This window comes from Coregonus clupeaformis, chromosome 18 (assembly GCF_020615455.1).
Source record: "Coregonus clupeaformis isolate EN_2021a chromosome 18, ASM2061545v1, whole genome shotgun sequence".
Classification (NCBI taxonomy): Eukaryota; Metazoa; Chordata; class Actinopteri; order Salmoniformes; family Salmonidae; genus Coregonus; species Coregonus clupeaformis.
Genome location: NC_059209.1, coordinates 57,306,157 through 57,332,007, shown reverse-complemented (window position 1 = coordinate 57,332,007; position 25,851 = coordinate 57,306,157). Strand labels below are relative to the sequence as shown.

Below are 25,851 nucleotides of genomic sequence, written 5' to 3'. Positions count from 1 at the left end.
AAAAAATATAAGTTAAATGGGTTTCCATCGCATTTTCAATTCTATTGATGGTCAAAAGTTGTTGTTTTTTCACCAAGTTACACATCTCAAAAGGCACCAAATTGGTGGAACGACCCAGAACATCCCGTTTCAGGAATAACATATTGTGCTTTTGCAGGCTAGGAATGGTTAGTCTATGAGTAAATGATGATGGTAAATAAACCAAAATGGTATACAAGTTGAACCAGCTGGCACTATAGCCATTTAATACGTAATCATTTTTTTCTGTAATCAGATTAAAGTGTGATTAAATCATTGTATAGTGGAAAAGTAATAGTCTAAGCCTTATTCATGGATTTAGCAGACAAATGTAATACAAACCTTCAATATTTAAGTAACTTTAGATCTCAAAACAAAGTATATGTATAAATGAACAACAGCATGACATTGTTCAAAATTAAGAGACTGAAAACATAGTACCATATTGAAAACACATACAGTAGGTGAAAATAATGGTTAGTAAAAGCTCCTTTTCTATTCAACCCATACATGTCAATGATAACCACACGTTTAAAAAAGCAATCTAGCAAATGTCAAACACCAAGGCCCTAATCACAATTTTGAGTAATGTTCAATACAGTCGGAATATGGCACAATTCCACTAGAAGAAGAAAGGCTTTAAGAGCAAACAAACAAGTACAAACTGGATCAGTCAGTAACAAGTCGATGAAGCATCTAAGGTTTTTCAAAGTGGTGTGTCTGGGGGGGTTTGTTTTAAATTGTTCATTGATCTATGATACCAGTGAAAAGGCCACTCAGTCGTGTAATGCCATACTTATCTGACAACAGGAGTGAGTTATTTGATCAGCTTACATTAAATAATTGATTTAAATGATTGAAAATTACACCATTCGTATTCAAGAAACCCCTGATCTCTGTAGATAGAACAGGTTCAGACACTGTAATGATCACTTAAATAAGGTTACTGTACAATAAATATACATTAAGATGAACTTGATCTCATGATCTCATTTTTTTCCTTTAAAATGTAATAGTCTTACAAACCCATTGAGGAGGAAAACGAACAAACTCTATCCTGTACCAAATCACAGAGGTGTTTTGGCACTAACCACTAAGGCAGGTAGGGTGAAGTCAGACGGACAGGGGTCAGTCCTGGGGTCAAGAGGGAGTGATGCCCAGCCTCTGGCTTCCTGCTCTTCTACTCTTCTGTTTGTCGTACTTGACCGACACGATGAGGAAGACCAGCAGGGTAACGCCCTGGATCCCCGCTAGCAGGAAGAAGTAGTAGTTGAGCTGGGAGTCATTGATGTTACCTGGAAAGTGGGACGGAGAGAGGAGGTAGGAACAGTGGCATTGTTATGAAGTCAAGTGCAACACCTCAGAAAGAGACACCACAAGAAGCTGTAGGGAGGAAGAGATGGGTCACAATAAAAAGGCATATAGAAATTATTAGAATGAAAGGGTAAAAACTGACAAACCGCAGTGGTTGATGCATCCTGCAGAGAGGGAAAAAGAGGTAGAGAGGGACGGGAGCATGACACCAACATCACAAAGCAGCATTCCACATTAAAGGGATACATACAACTGTTCATTCAGGCATATGGGCATAACCTGGCAATGTCACATGGCAACGACAGTTGTTATGTCTCCAGGTTTAGCTCGTTCTTTTAAGAGAAATTAAATCTGTCTAAAGTGGCTTACATATGAGAAGAAAGACAGCTCTGTCAGTGCAGCTGGAAGCCACTTCATGTCTTATTACTATGAGATGCTCGACGCAGTTTGACCCCACACTTCAATGCTCATATGGATGGCATTATTGACTATCTGGGATTGAAGCATGAGAAAATAACAGAACATTCTGGACCCTCAGCTGTGAGGACAGGCAGGGAGTCTCAACACTATGAAAGGACTGTTTGTTTCCTTGGGGGAACAGATTCAATAACAAGGCGTAAAAACACAGTGATGCTCACTTCATTGTTAGCCTTCAATCTGGCTTAGCAGGATTGAAATATGAGTGTGTGTCACGCTTGGTATGCATTTGAGATATTGGCGTCGTATGTCATAGAAATGCTATTTGACCATTTACAGTACAAACACCATCTCCCTAACCGAGACCCTCGTGAGAGCAACTCCGCAACCTTAAACCATATCACCACCTTATAATCTAGAATACTGTACTGTGAAAAAAATATTTTAAAACTGTCCAAGACAACATTACCCAACATTACCCTTCTGTCTCCTTTCTTAGCTAACAACATCACTAGTCTCCGCAGTGCGTCGTTACGAACAAGCCTCTTTCCGTGGTTTATGCTTGCACCAAGTTATTGCAGTCTTTACTTCTGAATGCTGACACTGCTGATTGGAGTGGTTGTCCCTATTCATCAAACAAACACTGGAGGGCAATTCTAAACAAAATCTAGCCCCCCCCGCTACAGTTTCACATGAAGGGAAAAGCCGACAGCTGCACTAAATCGTTGATTTTGCAACTTAAAACAGTGCTTTGTCTGACAATTGTGTTGGCGTTAGAGAAGCTTTCCACCCCTGGCCATGTTAAGCAGTGGTTTACTGGCCTTAATGTTTAGCCAGCATCACATTTGAAGCAAATCACAACTATTATTTTGACGGCTGCCCTATCCGAGTACCCAGCATAGGGTTTTTCTCCAGGTTATTAAAAAGGGTTTGAGTTTATATAATAGGCACACAGCATGGCACGGTTTCTTAGCCCGGAAGGATACATGGGAGAACGGACAGAGCTCAGCTAGCTAGCCTATATACTGTATCTTCAAATGAGGAAGTCCAAAGCTCCAGGGCAGTGGGCTGTCAAAAGAATGCACCTATTAAGTTCTCCGCATGGGACTGTCACAGTGAATAACGACCTAGAGGAGGACCAGGCTTGATTTTAATTGGAGAAGGGGGTAATCCCACAGAAGTCTTGTCATTTCCCATGGTGAGGGTGGGCGGCACGGATGGCCAGGGAGAGAATGAACAGGGAGAGTGGTCTGACGGCCCTCCGGACCCTGGGGTTCAGAGACAGTCCAATTATACCGGTCCCTTCAGAGATGGGGGCCCTGGGGCCAGGAAAACTGGGGCCAAGGACTCACACAGTCACCGTGTACACGACAGGGGGAAAAGGTCAAACACACACATGATACTGGTGCGGTCATCAACATGACCCCAATTAACCAAGGGCTTGAACTTTTGACTGGACACGCTTTGGGATTTGCTGAAATAATTTTGACAATCTGAGTCACGACCAAAATACGACACTAAGAAATATACCGTTCGATTGCATTATTAATTTTTTGCATAATTCTCACTAACAATTAACTTATTAGTGACAATACGGCCAAATATGCAAACCAATCTATAAAAAGTTGTTCCTCCCTGGAAGGGAAGCCTCTGTACAGAGCAGTAAAAAGGAGACATGATTTAATGCAGGGCGCATCCCAAGACCTCTGATCTCTCATTCCCTTCCAAAACATAAAACTATAAACCATACTCACTCAAAGCATTAGCTGAAACTATATCACGTCTACAAACTCAATGGATCACTGCTAGCAGCACTTCACCAGGGGAGGCAGCAGAAGATATGCAGGTTGGGAAATTTTAACCGTAAAGAACCTCCAAAATGTAACAGAGCACTCACTCTGCAAGCCGTCTAAATTGTGTCCTTTGTAGTTCATCATAGGATTGTTTTCACCTTTATGAGTGGCGCAGTACTGTAACTCCTGTCCCTAGCACATCTGAATCCATATCTGATCCACACCCAGAGGAGATGTGTCCCACTGCCTCTCTGCTTCTGTCTGTGCTCTTTATGGATAATTGGAAAAGGAGAAGACCGGAAGGATAATGTTCACAGAGGGGGGGACAATACCTTAACCATGTCTTCTTAGAAATATCATACAATTCAACAGCGTTGCCCATCTATGTGAATGTAATTTCACTAATTGAAAACCTTTCATCTAACATTCAAAGGACAGGAAATCTCTCTCCTGATTAGATTGGTGAGAGTCATTTTGTGATTCTACAACAGGTAAAGCTCAGTCAGTGTACAAATAGCATGGAGGAGCCAAACACATTGAACCTCTTTCCACTTCAGGCCTTTTCTGTTGGTGCTGCCAACCTTACTCAAGCTGGGACATTTTTTTAATGTAAGTGAAAGACCAAAGAAAATATTCAGACCTATTCATAGATCATTCATGGGGAATGAAACAATGTGCACAGCAGGCTAGAACGTGGCAGGGGGGTGGTATGCCGGCAGAGTCTACTGCTTGTATTTCAAATCGATAATTCGCTTTAACCGACACTCAGTCTGCAAGCACAGCTTTAATTAACACAGGGGAGATGGCCTTAAGGGGGCTGGGAGAGGAGAGGCCATGACAGAACTGCAGCTGAATAAATGCATGTTGAGGGGAAAGAGCCACGCGTTCATTGACCTTAATTGTGTAGTGTTCTATAGATTCAATAAACATCCCCAGAGAAGAAGTAATATAACTGGATCCTGAGAAATATCAGGGGACGACTGATTAGCTAAAACCAAAACAAATCTTGACATCTCAGTTTATGGGGTGTGTTTGAAAAAAAATGTAAACCCTGCACAATTTGTAATTGTACGGTCTTCATTTCATTATGTCTGCCTCGGCCTACCTCCTTTCCACCCATGCCTCCCCAGGGCCCACTTGGCTGGTAATTACGGCAGCAAAAGACAAAACAAGGACTTGTTGTACAAACCATTAATGAACCCCATACATATTTGACAGATATTTTAAAAAACAGGCAAACGCTGAGTAGGGAAGGAAAAAGTGCAACTCGATCGATACGGTGGAATGCAACGCTATCCAGAGTTGGAACACTGAAGGGAACTTCTCTGTCTGTTTGCCTCTAACTGAATAATATTAGCCACCATGACACGTTCATTAGGCAGATAGCTGCTGCAATAACAACAACAACTCTGAAACACACAGACCCTCAATGATCTTCAGCCCCAGCTGTATACATATTCTGACTTCTCTTCTGGACTGACTAGAGACTAAATGGATGCAGTTGATCAATAATGAGTACTGGTAATTGTAAATCCATTGATAATTGCATCTATCAATACCATTATTAACTTATCAATGGAGAAATCACTACCCTGAACTCTTTCTGACACCATTAAAGGAAAGAACAAGCATCTGCTGTTAGCTAGATAGGCTGGAAATATCATCGTTATTGTCAGTTGATAAGCTGCCATTTACAGTATTTAAAACATAAATCTCACATTGATTATTCTTTTGTTCAAAAACTACCTTCTATTAAGCAGGAAGACTTGAGCACCAATCTCAAGAAGAGCTCATATAAGTAGAGCTCGTGACCATTTTCCCTGCTTTTGCACCGTTGCCCTCCATTAAAACACGGGCATTTCATTAAGTATCATCCAATGAGTCTTGAGCAGGATATGCGGGTCTCAACCCAAACTGTGAATGTCTAAAGATCCCCTGACATCTGATCCTGGACCAGTCAGGACTTGAACCTGGTACAATTAAAATAAAAGACAATTTCCTGGTCTGTGACTGCAGTTACGTACTCAGAGCCTCAAGCTCTGTGTTCCTTAAAGTCGATGGTGGATGAATACATTGGGCAACAATTCAAAGGAGCACACGTTTCAGCAGAACAAACCATCTTTATGTGTACAAGCAAACTCATGAGGTAGAAGGAGAGAAGGCTGACCTTTCATAGACTTTGACTGTGGGGTTAACTGAGCACATTACAGTCTCTGTCAAAGCGGAGGTGAGATGGCTGCCTTTTCTAGGACCAAATAAAGGATTGTGATGAATGACCAGTCAGATGTGATGTCAGCCTGACTGTGGATTTTAGGAGTCACCAAGTCGAAAACATAATACAAATAAAGTCACGACCAAAATGACTGACACCCTTGACAAAGATGAGCTAAAAAGACTGTATACAGTAAGATAAGTAATACAAATACTGAGCTATATTCGTAGGCAACAAAAAAAAGGGAGAAATATATTATTTCATACTGATACAATTGCTCAGAAAAAAATATTTTGTTTAACAAGTAATACTTAAAATAATAAAATAAAAAATAATAGGGGTCAAAATTATTGGCACCCCTGTTTTCAATACTCCAGCACCCTCCCCTTGTGAGGAAAATGGCACGGACCCATTTTCTAAAATATTTGATGAGACTGGAGAACACATTGGGAGGTATCTTAGACCATTCCTCAACACAGAATCTTCCCAGATCCTTGATAACCTTTGTCAGCACTTATGGACAGCTCTCTTCAATTCAAACCACAGGTTTTCAATGAGTTTCAAGTCCAGAGACTAAGATGGCCATTGCAAAGTGTTGATTTTGTGGTCAATTAACCATTTCTTTGTGGATTTTGATGTGTGCTTGGGGGTCATTGTCTTGCTGGAAGATCCACAGCCAAGTTACAGCCTCCTGGCAGAGGCAACCAGGTTTTGGGCAAAAAAAGTCCAGGTACTGGATACAGTTCAGGATTGTTTTGAGCATACACTAGCTCAGTATTGGAATTATTTACTTTATTGTTTTCTTTCTCATCTTTATCAAGGGTGCCAATAATTTCGGTTGTGACTGTACTACAGTTACCAAAGGCATATGCTTTTACATTTGGACAGACTTTTAGACTGTATCGTTGTATCTAACATTGCTTCTCTGCCTGTGCATGCCTGCTGCTAGTTTGTGCGGATAAGATGGTGTAGTGAGACAGAGGTGAGTAGTAGCCTCCAGCCTGCCAAGGTAGCTAGCTAGCTGGCTGTGGCAGCTCTATGGTGCGTGCTCCAGGGGCAGCTTTACTTAAGAGGAGAGGGCTGTGTAATCAGGCTCCCAGCCTGTGATTAATACTGGGTGTCTGTCCCCAGGTCTGCGCCACACTGCTCTACTCAGCTCACCAAGCCTCCTGTTTACTCCACGCTTCGCTCTGCATCACACAGCCGTCAGCCATGGAAAAAAGGTGGATCCGCTTCCATCGCTCCTGCAGAGCGCTGAGCCACGGGGGTGGGGGGATAGAGACAGGTAAAGCCCAGCAAAGTATGTGGAGGAAAGACGAGCAACTGCACAACAAACTGTGATTTCTGACAGGCTTTGAGGCCAAAGCTTTGGCCACCTGGATGTTTTATTCTGTTTGTTCGCCCACCCCTACCCTGTGCGGTCTCTCTTTAAAATTGCTTTTTCAAAAAGCAGTGCGAGAGACAGCAAGAGCGAGAAAGAAAGCTTGCAGGCAAACCAGGCTCTCGTTTAACAATCAAATGATGCTTACTAAACAAACGGCTCCTCAGGCGAGGCAAGTCGTTGGATGGATTTATAAACCATGCCAAGCATCTCCAAGTGCTAACATCATCAAAAATACCTCCCAACCTGTTGGCACACTGTATTAATGAGCTACTAGGTGTTTGTGACTAAACAATTTACAGTGCTGCGTATTTTCCGCGTGCTCACAGGAAAGTGCATCTGGGCCGGGGGGCTCCTTTCACCAGGGAACACATCCATCTGCTGCCACCGCCACGCTATTTAGTCTAGCAGTACGACAGATTTACACAAACCTTTTGTCGTTAGTCTGACATCTCTATTTATTACGGGAAACACTTAAAACAAGACAATTGCACTAGTATTATTTTTTCTTATTTGACACAACTCATTTACAAACTCCTTAAGTGGATTTTCAATCAGAACGAGACATGACAATTCTTGTGACACGTCCTCCCAGGAACTACATTTCTGTTGATGTTGTGAAAGTAAATAATGCGGAAGGAATCCAAATGTCAATCCTGTGTTCTTCTATATGAGGACAACAGTAAGCTATGACACACTGCTGATGTTTTCGTCACACCAATCTTACAGTAACATCTATAGAAACTCAAGACAGTGTGCATGAGTGGAGCCAGAATATTATACTATTCCTCATCCCTGGAAAACTGTGTTCATACAGATCAATGGCCAGGGGGTTGAAGGTAGTTTTCAGAGGCCATGTTTAAAGCCGATTGCGACGGCAGGCCTCCCTAGAGTCCGTATACAGATCATTATGCTGGCTGAGTCGATACAATGCACCGTCATTCTCACTCACATTGCTTCTCTCTGAAGAGCCTGTTCAACTCCTATAATATGAGTAATGAACATTGTCTCATAAGAAGAACCTACTTTAAGAACTTGTATTGGATGTGTGTTTGCTCTCTCTTACCAAAGTCCTTGTGGGAGGACATCCAGCCAATCCCCTTGAGCGAGACGATGGCCAGTAGGCCGGAGCCCACGAAGGAACCAATCCCAGAGAAGAAGAAGAACAGTCCCATGATGGCACTCTGCATGGACCTGGGGGCGGCTGAGTAGGCAAACTCCAAACCTGGGACAGGAGACAGACACGCAACTCAACAGAGATCCATAGAATAAACAATAAATACTAACAAGTAAACATAAACACAATGATGCAGTACATCTGGTCATACAAAGTAAACATTGACAGATGCTAACATTAATCCAAACACATTTGTAGACTCTGGGCAAACAATGTCCATGTCTGTACATGTTCCAACCATGGCACATCCTGGCTGGGGTGAGGAACAGTTCAAAGTGTTTTTTAGATGACTTTGGCAGAGGACAGCCCATTGGCCGTGTGGTGTGTGTGTGTACAGTGGGGGAAAAAAGTATTTAGTCAGCAACCAATTGTGCAAGTTCTCCCACTTAAAAAGATGAGAGAGGCCTGTAATTTTCATCATAGGTACACGTCAACTATGACAGACAAATTGAGAAAAATGTTTCCAGAAAATCACATTGTAGGATTTTTTATGAATTTATTTGCAAATTATGGTGGAAAATAAGTATTTGGTCACCTACAAACAAGCAAGATTTCTGGCTCTTACAGACCTGTAACTTCTTCTTTAAGAGGCTCCTCTGTCCTCCACTCGTTACCTGTATTAATGGCACCTGTTTGAACTTGTTATCAGTATAAAAGACACCTGTCCACAACCTCAAACAGTCACACTCCAAACTCCACTATGGCCAAGACCAAAGAGCTGTCAAAGGACACCAGAAACAAAATTGTAGACCTGCACCAGGCTGGGAAGACTGAATCTGCAATAGGTAAGCAGCTTGGTTTGAAGAAATCAACTGTGGGAGCAATTATTAGGAAATGGAAGACATACAAGACCACTGATAATCTCCCTCGATCTGGGGCTCCACGCAAGATCTCACCCCGTGGGATCAAAATGATCACAAGAACGGTGAGCAAAAATCCCAGAACCACACGGGGGGACCTAGTGAATGACCTGCAGAGAGCTGGGACCAAAGTAACAAAGCCTACCATCAGTAACACACTACGCCGCCAGGGACTCAAATCCTGCAGTGCAAGATGTGTCCCCCTGCTTAAGCCAGTACATGTCCAGGCCCGTCTGAAGTTTGCTAGAGTGCATTTGGATGAGCCAGAAGAGGATTGGGAGAATGTCATATGGTCAGATGAAACCAAAATAGAACTTTTTGGTAAAAACTCAACTCGTCGTGTTTGGAGGACAAAGAATGCTGAGTTGCATCCAAAGAACACCATACCTACTGTGAAGCATGGGGGTGGAAACATCATGCTTTGGGGCTGTTTTCTGCAAAGGGACCAGGACGACTGATCCGTGTAAAGGAAAGAATGAATGGGGCCATGTATCGTGAGATTTTGAGTGAAAACCTCCTTCTATCAGCAAGGGCATTGAAGATGAAACGTGGCTGGGTCTTTCAGCATGACAATGATCCCAAACACACCGCCCGGGCAACGAAGGAGTGGCTTAGTAAGAAGCATTTCAAGGTCCTGGAGTGGCCTAGCCAGTCTCCAGATCTCTACCCCATAGAAAATCTTTGGAGGGGAGTTGAAAGTCCGTGTTGCCCAGCGACAGCCCCAAAACATCACTGCTCTAGAGGAGATCTGCATGGAGGAATGGGCCAAAATACCAGCAACAGTGTGTGAAAACCTTGTGAAGACTTACAGAAAACGTTTGACCTGTGTCATTGCCAACAAAGGGTATATAACAAAGTATTGAGAAACTTTTGTTATTGACCAAATACTTATTTTCCACCATAATTTGCAAATAAATTCATTAAATATCCTACAATGTGATTTTCTGGATTTTTTTTTCTCATTTTGTCTGTCATAGTTGACGTGTACCTATGATGAAAATGACAGGCCTCTCTCATCTTTTTAAGTGGGAGAACATGCACAATTGGTGGCTGACTAAATACTTTTTTCCCCCACTGTATGTAGTAGGCTTGGGCGGTATCCAGATTGTCATACAGGGGTATTTGGTAATACTGGCACTGAACACAAGGGGTGCTGTTTTCAAAACCCACTGATTCTCTGTAATCCGAAGGTTAGCAATGCTAACAAGTACATGTAGAATCCCATAGAGAATGCTAACTAAAAAAACATTTTGTACAGTTTCTGACCTAAGCTATACAAGTAACTAAAAAATGCTACTCACAGTTTGCTGGACGCACAAAACAAATATTAGCCACCAAGGCTCTTGATCCAGGAGAGGATTCTCTGCTGTTACCAAGCGAATGCTTGGAATGCTTGGATTTTGGAAGAAGCTAACCAGTTTGCTAGATAGCTAACTAGCTTCTAAATTAGCAAACCAAATGCACAACTGCAGAGCATTTAGCACATTTTAGACAGTTAACTTAATAGTTATAAGATATCTAGCTGGCAAACATTTAGTTGTCAATTCCATACTGTAATTAGATCACCTGGCGCATGCTGCACAACAGTGAGTGACTCACAAGGCTCCGGTTTCTCATCGTTTAATGCTTTTAAACAAACACCACGTGACACGTAACTGGGGACTACCAGGTGAAATGAAGAACGCAATGTTCTTTATTTCCTAACGTATTGCACAAGTTAACTGCAGGTATTTACTTAAAACGTATCTACAAATATTACAATTGATTTAAAAACGTCAAATAAATAGTTTCAACGGTATTGACGGTATTGAAAAACCATCCTGTGGCTTTTTCCAAATACCCCAGTATACAGTATACCGTCCAAGCCTAGTATGTAATGTAGTGGTCAGCAGTAGACAGTGTGTTTTACAGTGAGGATGACTTAATACCCATGGGTCCCACCCAGACAAAGTAGCCAGGTGGCAATCACTATGGAAACACCTCCTATGCATCACTGTAGAACTCCACTTACAGGAGATTAGATTTGCATCAGAATAACAGGCCTTTCATGATCAATTTATATACATGAGAGAGAGGCTTGGCATGCCGCTGCACTGTTTGACTGCTAAATATCAGAGAAACATAGGGCTGTTCTCTCCTCCTACACCCGCAGGCTACCTTACAGCAGCAGGGGACCCATCTCAAGTACCCATTCAGTTGCAATTGTTTCTGGAAAAGGTCTCTCAATATTTTATGTGTCATGAGAGAGGAGGGGGTTGAGGGAGAGGGAGAGCGAATGAAAAAAATATAAAATATTTTTTATTTTGCCATAAGAGCTGCCTGCTAGCTGACATTGATAATTTCATGGTGCCTCAAACTTGTGATTTTTCAAATAAGGCCCTATAGCTGTGGCTGTCAGGAGAGATAAAGGAGCCTCTTAAGTACGGATGCCTTTTTAGGCATTCCTCCGAGGGGAACATTACAAGAAATCCATGCGAGATACGACTCCTCTTACAGCTACCTGGACTGCGACTAACGTAGCTTGTTACGATACAAAACAACACTTTCCTAATAGAAAGCTCTGCCACAACACACCTGACCTTTCAATTTGTTTCCACCTGTAAACATTTAGTTATATCGTCAGTTAACCTTTTCACAGCAAATAAAAAAAGCCCTGGTCTTGGTTACTGTTTAATGTAATACATATAGGGTGAATGCATTAGGTCTCTCGGACAATGCACAGCAGTACAATGGGACATGTAGTGAACAGAGGTATTTGCAGGACTATTTTCAATAGGCGTGTGAACGTTTAAACAAAATTGGGATCGTTTAGAAAAAGTCCCTAACCGGATGTATTTTTTTACAAAATGTACATCACAGTGCAGTTATAACAAAACTACCACTAACAGGTCCAGATCATCATCAAAAAGGGAAAAATACAAATTAAACAAAAACCTAACGCAACAATGCTGTAACGTTAGAAGATAACCTTTTTAAAAATGATTTGCCACGGATATAAAGTGCTCCGCACGTCATCTTCGTTAACAGTTGGAAAAATGGCAGAGTGAGACAGAGAAGCGACAGCAGTGAAGTCCTGTATGGCAATACTTTGGGAAGTTAAAAGAGAAAGGTGGTGAAATGCAAACTTTGCGAGGTGGAATTGAGCTACAGTAGCAGTACAGGTGTAATGCTTAACCATCTGAAAGGGAGGCACTGTGAGACCCATTCCATTGCTGGCAGCAATGCAGTAAGGGTCGGAGTGAGAAAATCACAGCGCTGATTACAGAAATGATTGCAGTTGATATGCAGCCATTGTCAATGGTAGAGGATGTCGGCTTCGCTGCCCTGATGGCATATATAGAAGCAGACTACAAGATGCCATGTCGAAAAACCGTGACGGCCTGGATGGAGAAACTGTACAATGTTTGCTCACAAAGTACAAAGCGCAAGCTCTCAAACACCATACGTGGCGTTAACAACAGATTGTTGGATGTCTAAGAACACACTGTCATCACTGCAACGAGCCATCACATTGATGAGAAGTGGGACATAAAGTCCCATGTACTGACAACTGAGAACCTAAAAACGGCATTAACCATCGTTGCTGAGTGGGTGGGGACAGCAGTAAGGTGAGCGCCGTCTGGTAGCCATGACTGCGGTAGATTGAACTGCATTGCCCCCTAGTGGTCATATGCAGGACCAAATTTGAATTGTGAATTCACATTAATTTAAAGATTTTTTTCATTTAGTTTAAAAAGAAACATTTTACATTTGTCACATCCCTAATTTTCAATCCCTTACTTGTCTATGTGGAGGTGGATACAATGAGTTAAGATTAAATTATAATGATGTCCAGTCCCATGTAGCTCAGTTGGTAGAGCAACCTGGCGCTTGCAACGCCAGGGTTGTGGGTTCGATTCCCACGGGGGACCAGTATGAAAATGTACGCACTAACTGTAAGTCGCTCTGGATAAGAGCGTCTGCTAAATGACTAAAATGTAAAAATGTAATGTCCGCTTCCCAACCACACAAAAAACAAACAAAGTTAAAATATTTTATTTAGCCTTCTCCCTAGGGCTGTGTTGTTGGAGGGGTGATTTTTCTTTCTTGGAAAATAACATTACCTTTAAAAAAATTCAAAAGAGCAATACATTAAAAAATCCCAGAGGGGATCATTTTGCAACATTTTTGCATATCCTTAATGCCCGAAAGCAGGCACACTTCGGGTGGTGCATAAGGAAATAATTACCATAGTCCCTCCAAGGCTGAAGGAATTGTAGTGGGGGAGGAGGTGGGTACCTAGATGTATTAAAATGATGTATTCAAACAGAATAATAACTGTTTTTCCAGACATATGTCACAATTCTGTCATCCAATTTTCCTTGAAGATATCCCCAGTGGGGTGATGTGGAAGAAGTGCAGGGGAAGTTTATTTAAGGGCTCCCCACAGCTTTATTCTGTCTGTATTTGAATTAAATGGGTGTACTGGTACTGTAGTAATGTATGAATGCCAGTGGTTTTAATAGACACCTGGGCAAACCAGTGTATACACTGTTCCAAACATAACTTAATTATGTTAAATTGAACAGATAATGTGGATATAAAAAAATTAATAGTGAATACATTACTCCAGGTGAATAAATTATCTTTGTATCTGTGCAATGTCTTAGCATATGCCCTCAGCCATACAACAGCTACCTACAGTGTATTTTTCCCTGGTTAGGGCTAGTCCTGGTTGCGGTTGTTAGCAGTAATGCCTCCAAGGGCCATAGTGTGGAACATGATTGGCCTGTGTCATGGTAGGGGATCCACAGAGCTTATGACCATGACAAGACAGGGCGCCTGATGAGAGGACATCAGCTGCAGACAGCCAGTCACATATACTACCCACCATTGTGACCTGTACGCTCTCGTTGGCTGGCCCGCACTACATATTCGTCGCCAAACCCACTGGCTCCAGGTCATCTATAAATCACTGCTAGGCAAATCCCCGCCTTATCTTAGCTCATTGGTCACCATAGCAACACCCACCCGTAGTATGCACTCCAGCAGGTATGTCTCACTGGTCATCCCCAAAGCCAACACCTCCTTTGGCCGCCATTCCTTCCAGTTCTCTGCTGCCAATGACTGGAATGAACTGCAAAAATCTCTGAAGCTGGATACACTTATCTCCCTCACTAACTTTAAGCATCAGTTGTCAGAGCAGCTTACCGATCACTGCACCTGTACACAGCCCATCTGTAATTAGCCCACCCAACTACCTCATCCCCATATTGTTATTTATTTTGCTCATTTTCACCCCAGTATCTCTATTTGCACATCATCTTCTGCACATCTATCACTCCAGTGTTAATACTAAATTGTAATTATTTTGCACTATGGCCTATTTATTGCCTCACCTCCATAACTTACTACATTTGCACACACTGTACAGTGATGGAAAAAAAGTATTTGATCCCCTGCTGATATTGTACGTTCGCCCACTGACAAAGACATGATCAGGCTATAATTTTAATGGTAGGTTTATTTGAACAGTGAGAGACAAAATAACAACAAAAAACCCAAGAAAAACGCATGTCAAAAAATGTTAGCAATTGATTTGCATTTTAATGAGGGAAATAAGTATTTGACCCCTCTGCAAAACATTACTTAGTACTTGGTGGCAAAACCCTTGTTGGCAATCACAGAGGCAGATGTTTCTTGTAGTTGGCCACCAGGTTTGCACACATCTCAGGAGGGATTTTGTTCCACTCCTCTTTGCAGATCTTCTCCAAGTCATTAAGGTTTCGAGGCTGACGTTTGGCAACTCAAACCTTCAGCTCCCTCCACAGATTTTCTATGGGATTAAGGTCTGGAGACTGGCTAGGCCACTCCAGGACCTTCATGTGCTTCTTCTTGAGCCACTCCTTTGTTGCCTTGGCCGTGTGTTTTGGGTCATTGTCATGCTGTAATACCCATCCACGACCCATTTTCAATGCCCTGGCTGAGGGAAGGAGGTTCACCCAAGATTTGACGGTACATGGCCCCGTCCATCGTCCCTTTGATGCGGTGAAGTTGTCCTGTCCCCTTAGCAGAAAAACACTCCCAAAGCATAATGTTTCCACCTCCATGTTTGACGGTGGGGATGGTGTTCTTGGGGTCATAGGCAGCATTCCTCCTCCTCCAAACACGGCGAGTTGAGTTGATGCCAAATAGCTCCATTTTGGTCTCATCTGACCACAACACTTTCACCCAGTTCTCCTCTGAATCAATCAGATGTTCATTGGCAAACTTCAGACGGGCCTGTATATGTGCTTTCTTGAGCTGGGGGGACCTTGCGGGCGCTGCAGGATTTCAGTCCTTCACGGCGTAGTGCGTTACCAATTGTTTTCTTGGTGACTATGGTCCCAGCTGCCTTGAGATCATTGACAAGATCCTCCCGTGTAGTTCTGGGCTGATTCCTCACCGTTCTCATGATCACTGCAACTCCACGAGGTGAGATCTTGCATGGAGCCCCAGGCCGAGGGAGATTGACAGGTCTTTTGTGTTTCTTCCATTTGCGAATAATCGCACCAACTGTTGTCACCTTCTCACCAAGCTGCTTGGCGATGGTCTTGTAGCCCATTCCAGCCTTGTGTAGGTCTACAATCTTGTCCCTGACATCCTTGGAGAGCTCTTTGGTCTTGGCCATGGTGGAGAGTTTGGAATCTGATTGATTGATTGATTGCTTCTTTGGACAGGTGTCTTTTATACAGGTAACAAACTGAGATTAGGAGCACTCCCTTTAAGAGTGTGCTCCTAATCTCAGCTCGTTACCTGTATAAAAGACACCTGGGAGCCAGAAATCTTTCTGATTGAGAGGGGGTCAAATCCTTATTTCCCTCATTAAAATGCGAATCAATTTATAACATTTTTGACATGCGTTTTTTCTGGATTTTTTTGTTGTTATTCTGTCTCAGCAGGGGATCAAATACTTTTTTCCCTCACTGTACACTGTGTTATTGACTGTACGTTTTTGTTTATCCCATATGTAACTCTGTGCTGTTGTTGTTTTTAGTCGCACTGCTTTGCCAGGTCGCAGTTGTAAATGAGAACTTGTTCTCAACTGGTCTACCTGGTTAAATAAAGGTGAAATAAAAATAAATAAATAAAACATACACTTCCTTAGAATGAGTCAGTGGCTAAGGGTACCAGGAGTGAGTGGATAACTGGATACTCAAGACAGTCTTGAACAGTCAGTCATCTGGTTCACATTTCAGTCTACTCGCCTAGGCACAATACAAAGACTAAACACTAAGTTGCTATGGGTCTCCTATGTGGCGACGCCATTGTTGGGCTGAGGAGGAGAAACACAATCTTCAGTAACAACTAGCACTAGCTTATAAATGATAGAGAGATTATGCATGAAAGACAGGAAAAAAAGCATTCCTCTTATATGAAACAATAGACCTTAAGGATTTACAAAACATATTTTTTGGAAACTATGCAATGTAAAATATAGTGAGGAAGTGACTGCAATGACGGCGAGCCAAATAGATCAAAGACAGACAGGAGGATGGCTCAATCATGGACAGAGGTCTCAACAACCCCAGTCATGCAGGTAATTGAAATCTGTCCGTAACGGAAGCCTGAGCCTGGTAATGATCATGACTGCAGGAGAAATAGAATGAAAATAATAATGTGGTATGATTCTATTGATTTCAATGGTGCTCTGCTCATAGAGCCAAGATGAACAGCTTATGTAATATCTCACAATACCTTAACCTTCAAAGATGTGAGGGAGGAGAGATTACATGCTAGACATGATTTGCTAATACTGTACATCTAATATAGTTCTGTAAATTGAAGTTCAAAGTTTGGATTTCACCACCTTCTCATTTAAAAAAGGTCCAATGCCACAGTTTTTATCTCAATATCAAATCATTTCTGGGTAACAATTAAGTACCTTACTAACCATGATTCCATCCACAGTTTTTATGCGAGTAAAGTCATATATATAAATAAAATCACGACAGCTGTGGATGGAATCATGACGTTTCTGAGTAATTTTATAAATGCTGATAGATCATTTGTTCATTCGACATGGTGGGATCTTTTTGTGTCTGTAAAATTAATTATGCGGGAAATGGCGGTGGAAATGCCTTTATGCGCAAATAGATAAAATAACCATCATATCAAAGTAAATTTGAAGTCACGTGATATGTGGTGTGTGGTCCTCCCACTACGACTCGAGAAACCATGCAGTTTATTAGGCTACAGATTAAATACATTATGATGAACTTCACAGGGTGAAAGTGCACGGTGAGATTCATGCTGCTTTCCAATGAATATATAAGGTCTTATTTTGGTGACATGATGATCGATGCTTGACTGCAGTTTGACAAAATAAAAAATATATTCTCACTCTCATCCATAATAATCTCATCATGTAGACTAGACAACCCGCACAGCCTACCCACACTGTATCTGCAAGCTGTTGGCTAGAGCGCAGATGCCACGACCAGAGTAGGCACATTTGCTATTTAATGCAAAAGTTGTGACAAAACTATAGGTAGAGATGAAAATGCGATGGAAACACATTGAACTTTGGATTTTTATACAGAACATGAAAACGTAAGCGAAAAAGTACATTGTGTGCACTACGTCATCAAGCACTGATTTTTATCCGCAACAAGTGCATTTGGTTGAAACATACCACTGGTGGGAAAATGCGCATATACAGTGCATTCAGAAAGTATTCAGACCCATTTACTTTTTCCCCCATTTTGTTACATTACAGCCTTATTCAAAAATTGATTAAATTGTTTTTCCCCCACATCAATCTACACACAATAACCCATAATGACAAAGCAAAAACTGTTTTGTAGAAATTTTTGCAAATGTATATTTAAAGAAAAATACTGAAATATCAGGGGGGGGGGCAGAGTAGGGCCCGCGGGCCGTATCCGGCCTGCCGGGCACTTCAATCCGGCCCGCGAGACATTTTTAGCCTAAAATTACTCATTCCATGATATACAAGCAACCTCCAATAGATGGCACTGTAGCCTGGCAGCGCGCTCTGTATTTGGGCATACAGTCAGATTCAGAATGCGCTCAGTCATCATAGCCACTTCATTGCTTGATGACTTTTGATGTGAAAAATGAGTGCCGCGGAAAAAAAACGGATGGCTTTCTATAGCACTGGATGAGAATACTGACATCAGAGACACTGCTCAACTTTTATTTTTTGTTAAGAGGAATAAATGAGAACTTTGAAATAACAGAGGAACTTCTTGCGATGGAATCAATGATGGGAACAACCAGGGGCTCTGACTTATATGACAGGGTGTCTGCCTGCTTGGAAAAAATGAATCTACCATGGAGAAAACTGACAAACATCACAACAGATGGATCACCAAATGTAACTGGTAAAAACATTGGCCTACTAAAAAGATTACAAGACAAAGTAAAAGAAGAAATCCCTAACTCTGAGGAATTTATATTTCTTCACTGTATTATTCATCAGGAAGCCCTGTGTAAAAGTGTGTTAAAGCTGGAAAATGTTGTCAAAGTGGTTGTAGAACTTGTCAATTTTATACGGGCAAGGGGGTTTAACCATCATCAGTTCATTCAGCTGCTCAATGACACAGAGGCAGAGCACCAGGACTTGTTGTACCATTCAAATGTGCGCTGGCTAAGCCTGGGAAAGGTTATTGGGGACCTTCAATGCTGCAGACTTTTTTTGGTACCCTTCTCAGAGCTCTACGGACAATTCCTTCGACCACATGGCTTGGTTTTTACTCTGACATACACTGTCAACTGTGGGACCTTATATAGACAGGCGTGTGCCTTTCCAAATCATGTCCAATCAATTGAATTTACCACAGGTGGACTCCAATCAAGTTGTAGAAACATCAAGGATGACCGATGGAAACAGGATGCACCTGAGCTCAATTTTGATAGCAAAGGGTCTGAATACTTATGTAAATTTGATATCTGTTTTTTATTTTTAATACATTTGCAAACATTTCTAAAAACCTGTTTTCACTTTGTCATTATGGGGTATTGTGTGTAGATTAATGAGGGAAAAAAATAATGTAATCAATTTTAGAATAAGGCTGTAACGTAACAAAATGTGGAAAAAGTCAAGGGGTCTGAATACTTTCCAAATACACTGTATTTTCTTTATGCAGATTCTAGAATATTTGCATGAAAATGTATTGCCAATTGGATGGAAACCTAGCTACTGTAATTGTTTTCAATTAAAATGGTCAAAAAGAAACAAAGATAGCTTCTAAGCAAAGAGCAATTTCTCAAGCAATAATTTTCTTTGGACTGTCTGGGAGTGCTCTGAGTGGGGAAGGGAAAACTGAAAATTAGCTGCTATTGGCAGAGAGGTTTGGAACTCTTTGTTATTGGTCTATTAACTAATTGACCGCCTGTTGATGTCATAAGGCAGGGCAAAACTCCATCCCACCAAAACAGGCTGAAATTGCAGGCGTTCTTTTGAAACAGCTCTTACACTAAAAGGGCATTATCATCATTTTCACAGTATTATTCCAACCTCAGTGTGGAAATCACATTTTTGACTGCACTGGGTCAACAGTGGAGCTGTTCTTCAGTCGATCGCTATGGTGATGTTGACAATTAAATGAAGATGCTAACATCTACATTAGGAACAATAATTGTTCAAGAGCAAGTGGTAGAAAATAGCCTAGCCCAGAGCCATATACACAGAGTATACAAAACATTAAGAACACCTGCTCTTTCCATGACATGGGCTGACCAGGTGAATCCAGGTGAAAGCTATGATCCCTCATTGATATCACTTGTTAAATCCACTTCAAATCAATCAGTGTAGATGTGTCAAGAACTGAAGATTTAAGTGCCTTCGAACAGGGTATGGTAGTAGGTGCCAGGCACACCGGTTTGTGTCAAGAATTGCAACGCTGCTGGATTTTTCACATTGAACAGTTTCCCGTGTGTATCAAGAATGGTCCACCACCCAAAGGACATCCAGCCCACTTGACATAACTGTGGGAAGCACTGGAGTCAACAAGGGCCAGCATCCCTGTGGAACGCTTTCAACAGCTTGTAGAGTCCATGCCCTGACAAATTGAGTCTCTCCTGAGGGCAAAAGGGGGTGCAATTCAATATTAGGAAGGTGTTCTTAATGTTTTGTACACTAAGTATACAAATGATTTCTGCACAACTGACAATTCATATCCACAATTCAAAGCATAATTTCCCTTTGCTTTACTTTCACTGAGTGGATCAGTGTGAATTGGTTTCACTTCCAAACATGATTGTTATAATAATTATCTATAGATCCATATTGTAGCATCTTCTTTTAGCTTTGCCATGCCCATACACAGAGCCCATGTATTTGTCGCATACTATTGTGTTACTGCTTAGACTTTTTTGTCATCAACCATATAATGGCTCTCTGCAAACACTGAGGGAGAGTAAAGCCCTTATGCTAGAAACTGAGTGGCCCTTACCCGCTTAATATCAACCATCATGTCGCATATGCTAACAGGATTCATAGGGTTTTATTTACTCTCAGGGAAAAACTATTCGGACAGTATACCACAACAAGCTAAAACTATAATTGAATAATGTCCTTGGGGAGGGTATCACTGTGTGAGGGTATCAACCAGGATGACCTTCTGAGGAGAGCTCTTGCAGCCATAATTCTGTGATTGCAGCCTACATGCTGTGTTCGAAATAGCCTACTTACAAAGTCATTTGAACCAAATGCTCAAGACCAAAATCCTTATTTACCACACAACATATTCCATTCACTCAGATAGCAATTAATGGATGTATTTTAGCCATTTACTCAGACGGCACCATTCAGTGACAGCACCATTCACTGCAGGTCCAATTCACTGTGTGAGGGTGTCAACTAGTATGGGTGAGCTTCTGAGAAGAGCTCTAGTAGCCTACCTGCTGTGTTCAAAATCCTTGAACCGAATGCACAATGTATTTTTGCCATTCACTCAGATGTCAATTCATGGACAGGGTCAATGTTATAGAATGTAATGTTACCCTTAGTAGCTGTACAGGTACCAGTGGTAGAACTACTGTAGCATGCCAACACCGGTGGTGGTTACTGAGAACAATCAAAATATATGAACGTGGTTGTCCATTGTCTGTTGAGGTACTGTAGAGGCTGCAGAACATGCTGCTCAGCAAACTCCAATGCTAAATCTGACTTTAAAACCTGCAATAAAGTATCTCTTTGGGGCTAAATCTACCCCTACTGATTTATCCCTCCCTGGATTCCTTACCTAGCAATTTCAACAATAGCACAGGCAACAGTTGCTACACAAATGTAAGGATGCAGGAAGGGTTTTGTGTTTTAGAACAGAAAACCATTGATTGGATGAGTAATTAGGACATAAGAATGAAGCAGAGGAAAACAAATGTCAGGTTGTTCAAAGGCTGGAGGAGAGGAATACTATTAATCACAATGCATATTAAAGGTTACTTTACCATTACATAGACTACTGCACTTCAAATTTGCTCTTTAACAAAACATTATATAATTGGCTACTGGATAATAGTGGTGATGCAATCAAGATAATCAATTATAACAATTCATCGACATCTATTAGTACTGACTGTAAGACCAAATTATCACTTGTAACCAAATCTGTTAGACAATTATCATTGTCATTATCAGATCTCTGTATCTCTTTATAATGGTATATGCAATATACGCTTCCTTTGGCCATTTCTATATCAATTGGCCAACAGAACAGCATTCCACATACCTGCGATGCTGGCAAAGATTTCGCTGATTCCGATGAGCACATACTGAGGCACCTGCCACCATATGGGCAGATCTGCTGCGTAGTAGATGACATCGCCAAAGACCTGGTCGATGGTGCCATTAGATTTGATGATCTCAAGTCGTTTTGTCTCCAGTATACCTGTAGGGAAGGAGGCACAAAATGTGTTTAGAATGTAAATTAGGCCTAGATGCTTGAATTATGTCAGTGCACAAACACCGATAGGAACAAAAACTTGAATTATGAAAATATGTAATGGTTAATTTTGTCTGTAAACTGAATGAGGGAAAAAAAACACTACAAGAGAAAGCAATGGCTATCACCCCTTGTTAATATTGATTTGCACCATCTAAAAGATGAGGACTGACTCAGCTTTTAAACTTTCTCTGCCGAGATGCACCACTTTTGCCCTCAATATACAACAGTCATAAAAACAGAATACTTGTAAAAGTCCTAAGCGTTCTAAATTAAGAGCCACGGACAAACAGACAAACAGATTCTGTGGCAGGAGAAAGGGGATCTAACATTCCATTAGGGCTTAAGTGTCAAGTCAATTCATTAAGATCACATCTGCATGCAGTCAGTAATGGAGGAGAGCCGACAACTCAACAATAACACCCCTAGCAGTTGTCATCAGCAGCTGCTGCTTCCTAAAAGCTTTATTCGATAACCATTATCATGGAACCAGCAGCTATTTCCAGATAACGCCCAGCGACAGCCTCCTATCATCTCCCCACACTTTATGCTGTATTTGAGAGGGGATGGGGCCTTCTAATCCAGCTAGCCTATAATACCGCCTGTCCATCCCAGGCAAGGCAAGGCGGTCGCTGCCCTGCCCAAAGCAACTTCTTACACTCGCCATAAACACACATATACTGCTTTTTCAACATCATATCTGGCATTTGAGCCCTATCCCTGGGTGCTTTAAAAAAATAAGCTAGAGCTACTTTTGCATATCTAATATAGAACACATTCAGCACTAGCTAAAGCAGATTAGAATTCAGTTTAAGAGATTGTTGAAACTGATAAAAGGCAATGTCAATGGCCTTCAAAGGCAATGTCAACGCAGCTTTGCCATGTTTCCCACACCATGTGGTGAGGGCCCGCTTTGTGATCCACCACTCAACAAGGGCAGGTCGGCATAGCGATAGATGCCAACCCTGTGAACTGAGGATGGCAGGCGTGCAAGGTAGTGTTGATGCTAGCTGTGCCCGAGGCAACAGATACCACTATGGCAGATGCACAGCTGCCCATCTGTGTCCTACGGTGTGTGTTCCCTATACACCATTAGGTCAGTTACTGCGCAGCAGAGGATTAAGGCCTCTTTAATATAGTAGTTAGCAGGAGTAACAGAGTATAGACCGTCAATGAACTATAAAGGCCCTCTCCAAAGTAGAACATAGCACATGTTACAGACACTGAAATGTATAGGACATAAATTAGTGTTTCCAAAACAAATTATTATACTATAATAGCTACGTGATTTGCTGCCTTACACATTAAAGAGAGCTAAATCAGTGTGAACTGTCAGACCACAGTTATCCAGTATGAAGAGGTTGGGACATGCAAGAGTAGAGTTAAGGAGTTATGCAGCATTCACCCCCTACCTGTCCTCTGTGTGACCAGTGGCCACAGTAGAGGCTGCTGTACTGCCATAAACCCTTTATCTTCACTACTGTGAGTTCAAATAGTTAAATTGTTTAATATTCAACATTTTTCTTCTCCCTACTTTCAAGTGCTGCAATTTTCTTTTTAAATGTTGTTATGGTAAATAAACGACAAGAAAAGCCTTTGACCATATGAAACAAACATATACTAAATACATTTCCTTTTCGCAATAGTAGTGGCACAGTGAGCATCTAGACAGCATTGTCTGTGTCCAAAGAATAGCGTCATTAGAGTTGGTTAATAGAATGATACAATAGCAAAGAAAATACTGTATACAGGCGCTGTCTCAGACAGGCTAAATGAAAAATCTTTCTCACACAAATACACATCCCCACCTACCTACACTACAGTACCTAGTATAGATGCACACACATACAAACCCATGTTTAGACAGTAAGTTGGTAAGTAATTCCTTCTGCAAGGTGCCTGTGGTTGGCTGTGGTTTATTAATGACGGTGCTGCAGTAGTGAGTGGGATCCAGCTGAGCCGGTCTGTCCATGGGGAGGGAGGGCTGTGTCTCTGGGGTCTTCATTAGGCTCTGATGACATCCCCACACGGGGCACCAGCTACCAGCTAGCTAGAGCCTCTGGATCACTATCCCTCTATCACACAGTCATACGCCTCATACAGCAGAATGTAATGCAATATCAATAAGAATAAAGCAATGACTACTGGGACTGTGTGTGGGCATGTTGTTTAATGCTACTGTGAACAAAATATTTACACCACACTAGATATGAATTATGCTTTACAAAAGCCTGTTAACGGTATTCAGCTGTGAATTAAAAAGTTATTGTCTCACCATCCCCAAGGTCACCAGCACATTTAATGTGCTTATATGCTGGAGTGAAAATGTATCGACGAGGAGGAAAGAGACCCTGGTTGTGAAAATAAAATGTGTATTGGTTCTCAAGCGTGCCACTGATTTGAGAAAAGGCTCGTCTCACTCAAAATATTTTAGCCTGAATACATCAATGCAGCAGCCAGTGACAGACTAGGCTGAGACTATTTCAAAGATAATCCACGGGCTGGAACTGAACTGAGTAGTGCTCGATGTGGGTGCAGTCAAACAGAACCAGAATAGAGGATGGGATGCCATATATCTACTCTCTACGCTATATAAGGATGAGGAAACAAAGTACACCTTTGGGGCTTTTTTATTTTCCAAGTCTGTATGATACCATTTTACCAGAGAGCGGTGTTCTGATGCAAAGAATATGAATACCTTACTGACAGACTACCTGCTGAGTCCTGAAGAACAAACAGCCCTATGAAGGTCAGCTCCTCTTTTTAGAGGACAGTGAGGCTGGTCAAATATACAGTACTTTCAGAAAGTATTCACACCCCTCAACTTTTTACACATTTTGTTATGTTACAAAGTGGGATTAAAATTGATTTAATTGTCCTTTTTTGTTAACGATCCACACACAATACTCTAATGTCAAAGTGGAAGAAAAATTACAATTTTTTTTATTTATTAATGAAAAATAAAACACTCATATCTTGATTAGATAAGTATTCAACCCCCTGAGTCAATACATGTTAGAATCTCCTTTTGCAGCAATTTCTGCTGTGAGTGTTTTTGGGTAAGTCTAAGAGCTTTGCATACCTGGATTGTACAATATTTGCCAATTATACTTTTAAAAATTCTTCAAGCTCTGTCAAGTTGGTTGTTGATCATTGATCATTGCTAGACAGCCATTTTCAAATATTGCCATAGATTTTCAAGCTGATTTAAGTCAAAACTGTAACTAGGCCACTCAGGAACATTCAATGTCCTCTTGGTAAATAACTCCAGTGTATTTTTGGCCTTGTGTTTTAGGTTATTTTCCTGTTGAAAGGTACATTTGTCTCCCAGTGTCTGGTGGAAAGCAGACTGAACCAGGTTTTCCTCTACGATTTTGCCTGTGCGTAGCTCTATTCTATTTATTTTTATCCTAAATCAGGGGTTCCAAAACTTTTTTACTCAGGCCCCCCTTCCAGCATTGAGGAACATCCCGGGCACAAGCACTGTTCATGACACAAATTGATCACACCCCTCTTGTTGACGGAGAGAAAATGTTGTAGGTTTAAAGCTTATTTCCTGCAATTCTATGAATTTTGCCATGTCTAATGTGTATTCATGTGATATTTGAGTTACGCAAACATTACTACAAAATCTATGGGCTAAAAAACATTAGCTGACATGGGCTAGTTGATCTGGACATTTCTTACAAGTTAGAAATAGCTCTCTAAGGTATGCAATGACTGACTTGACAAGAGGCAAACTGATGATGC

The 25,851-nt window shown here is 41.5% G+C and overlaps 1 protein-coding gene across 1 annotated transcript in view; it reads right to left on the bottom strand.

Annotated features, from left to right (window-relative positions):
• Positions 1-218: 218 nt before the first annotated feature.
• The window catches only part of slc15a4 (solute carrier family 15 member 4), a 38,869-nt gene continuing 13,236 nt past the window's right edge, over positions 219-25,851 (bottom strand). The window contains exons 7-9 of the mRNA XM_041862388.1: positions 21,889-22,047; positions 8,202-8,360; positions 219-1,313 (exon numbers count right to left, since the gene is read on the bottom strand). Of these exons, the coding sequence (XP_041718322.1) occupies positions 1,159-1,313; positions 8,202-8,360; positions 21,889-22,047 (473 nt within the window). The 3' untranslated portion in view covers positions 219-1,158. The remainder of the gene's footprint in view (positions 1,314-8,201; positions 8,361-21,888; positions 22,048-25,851) is intronic.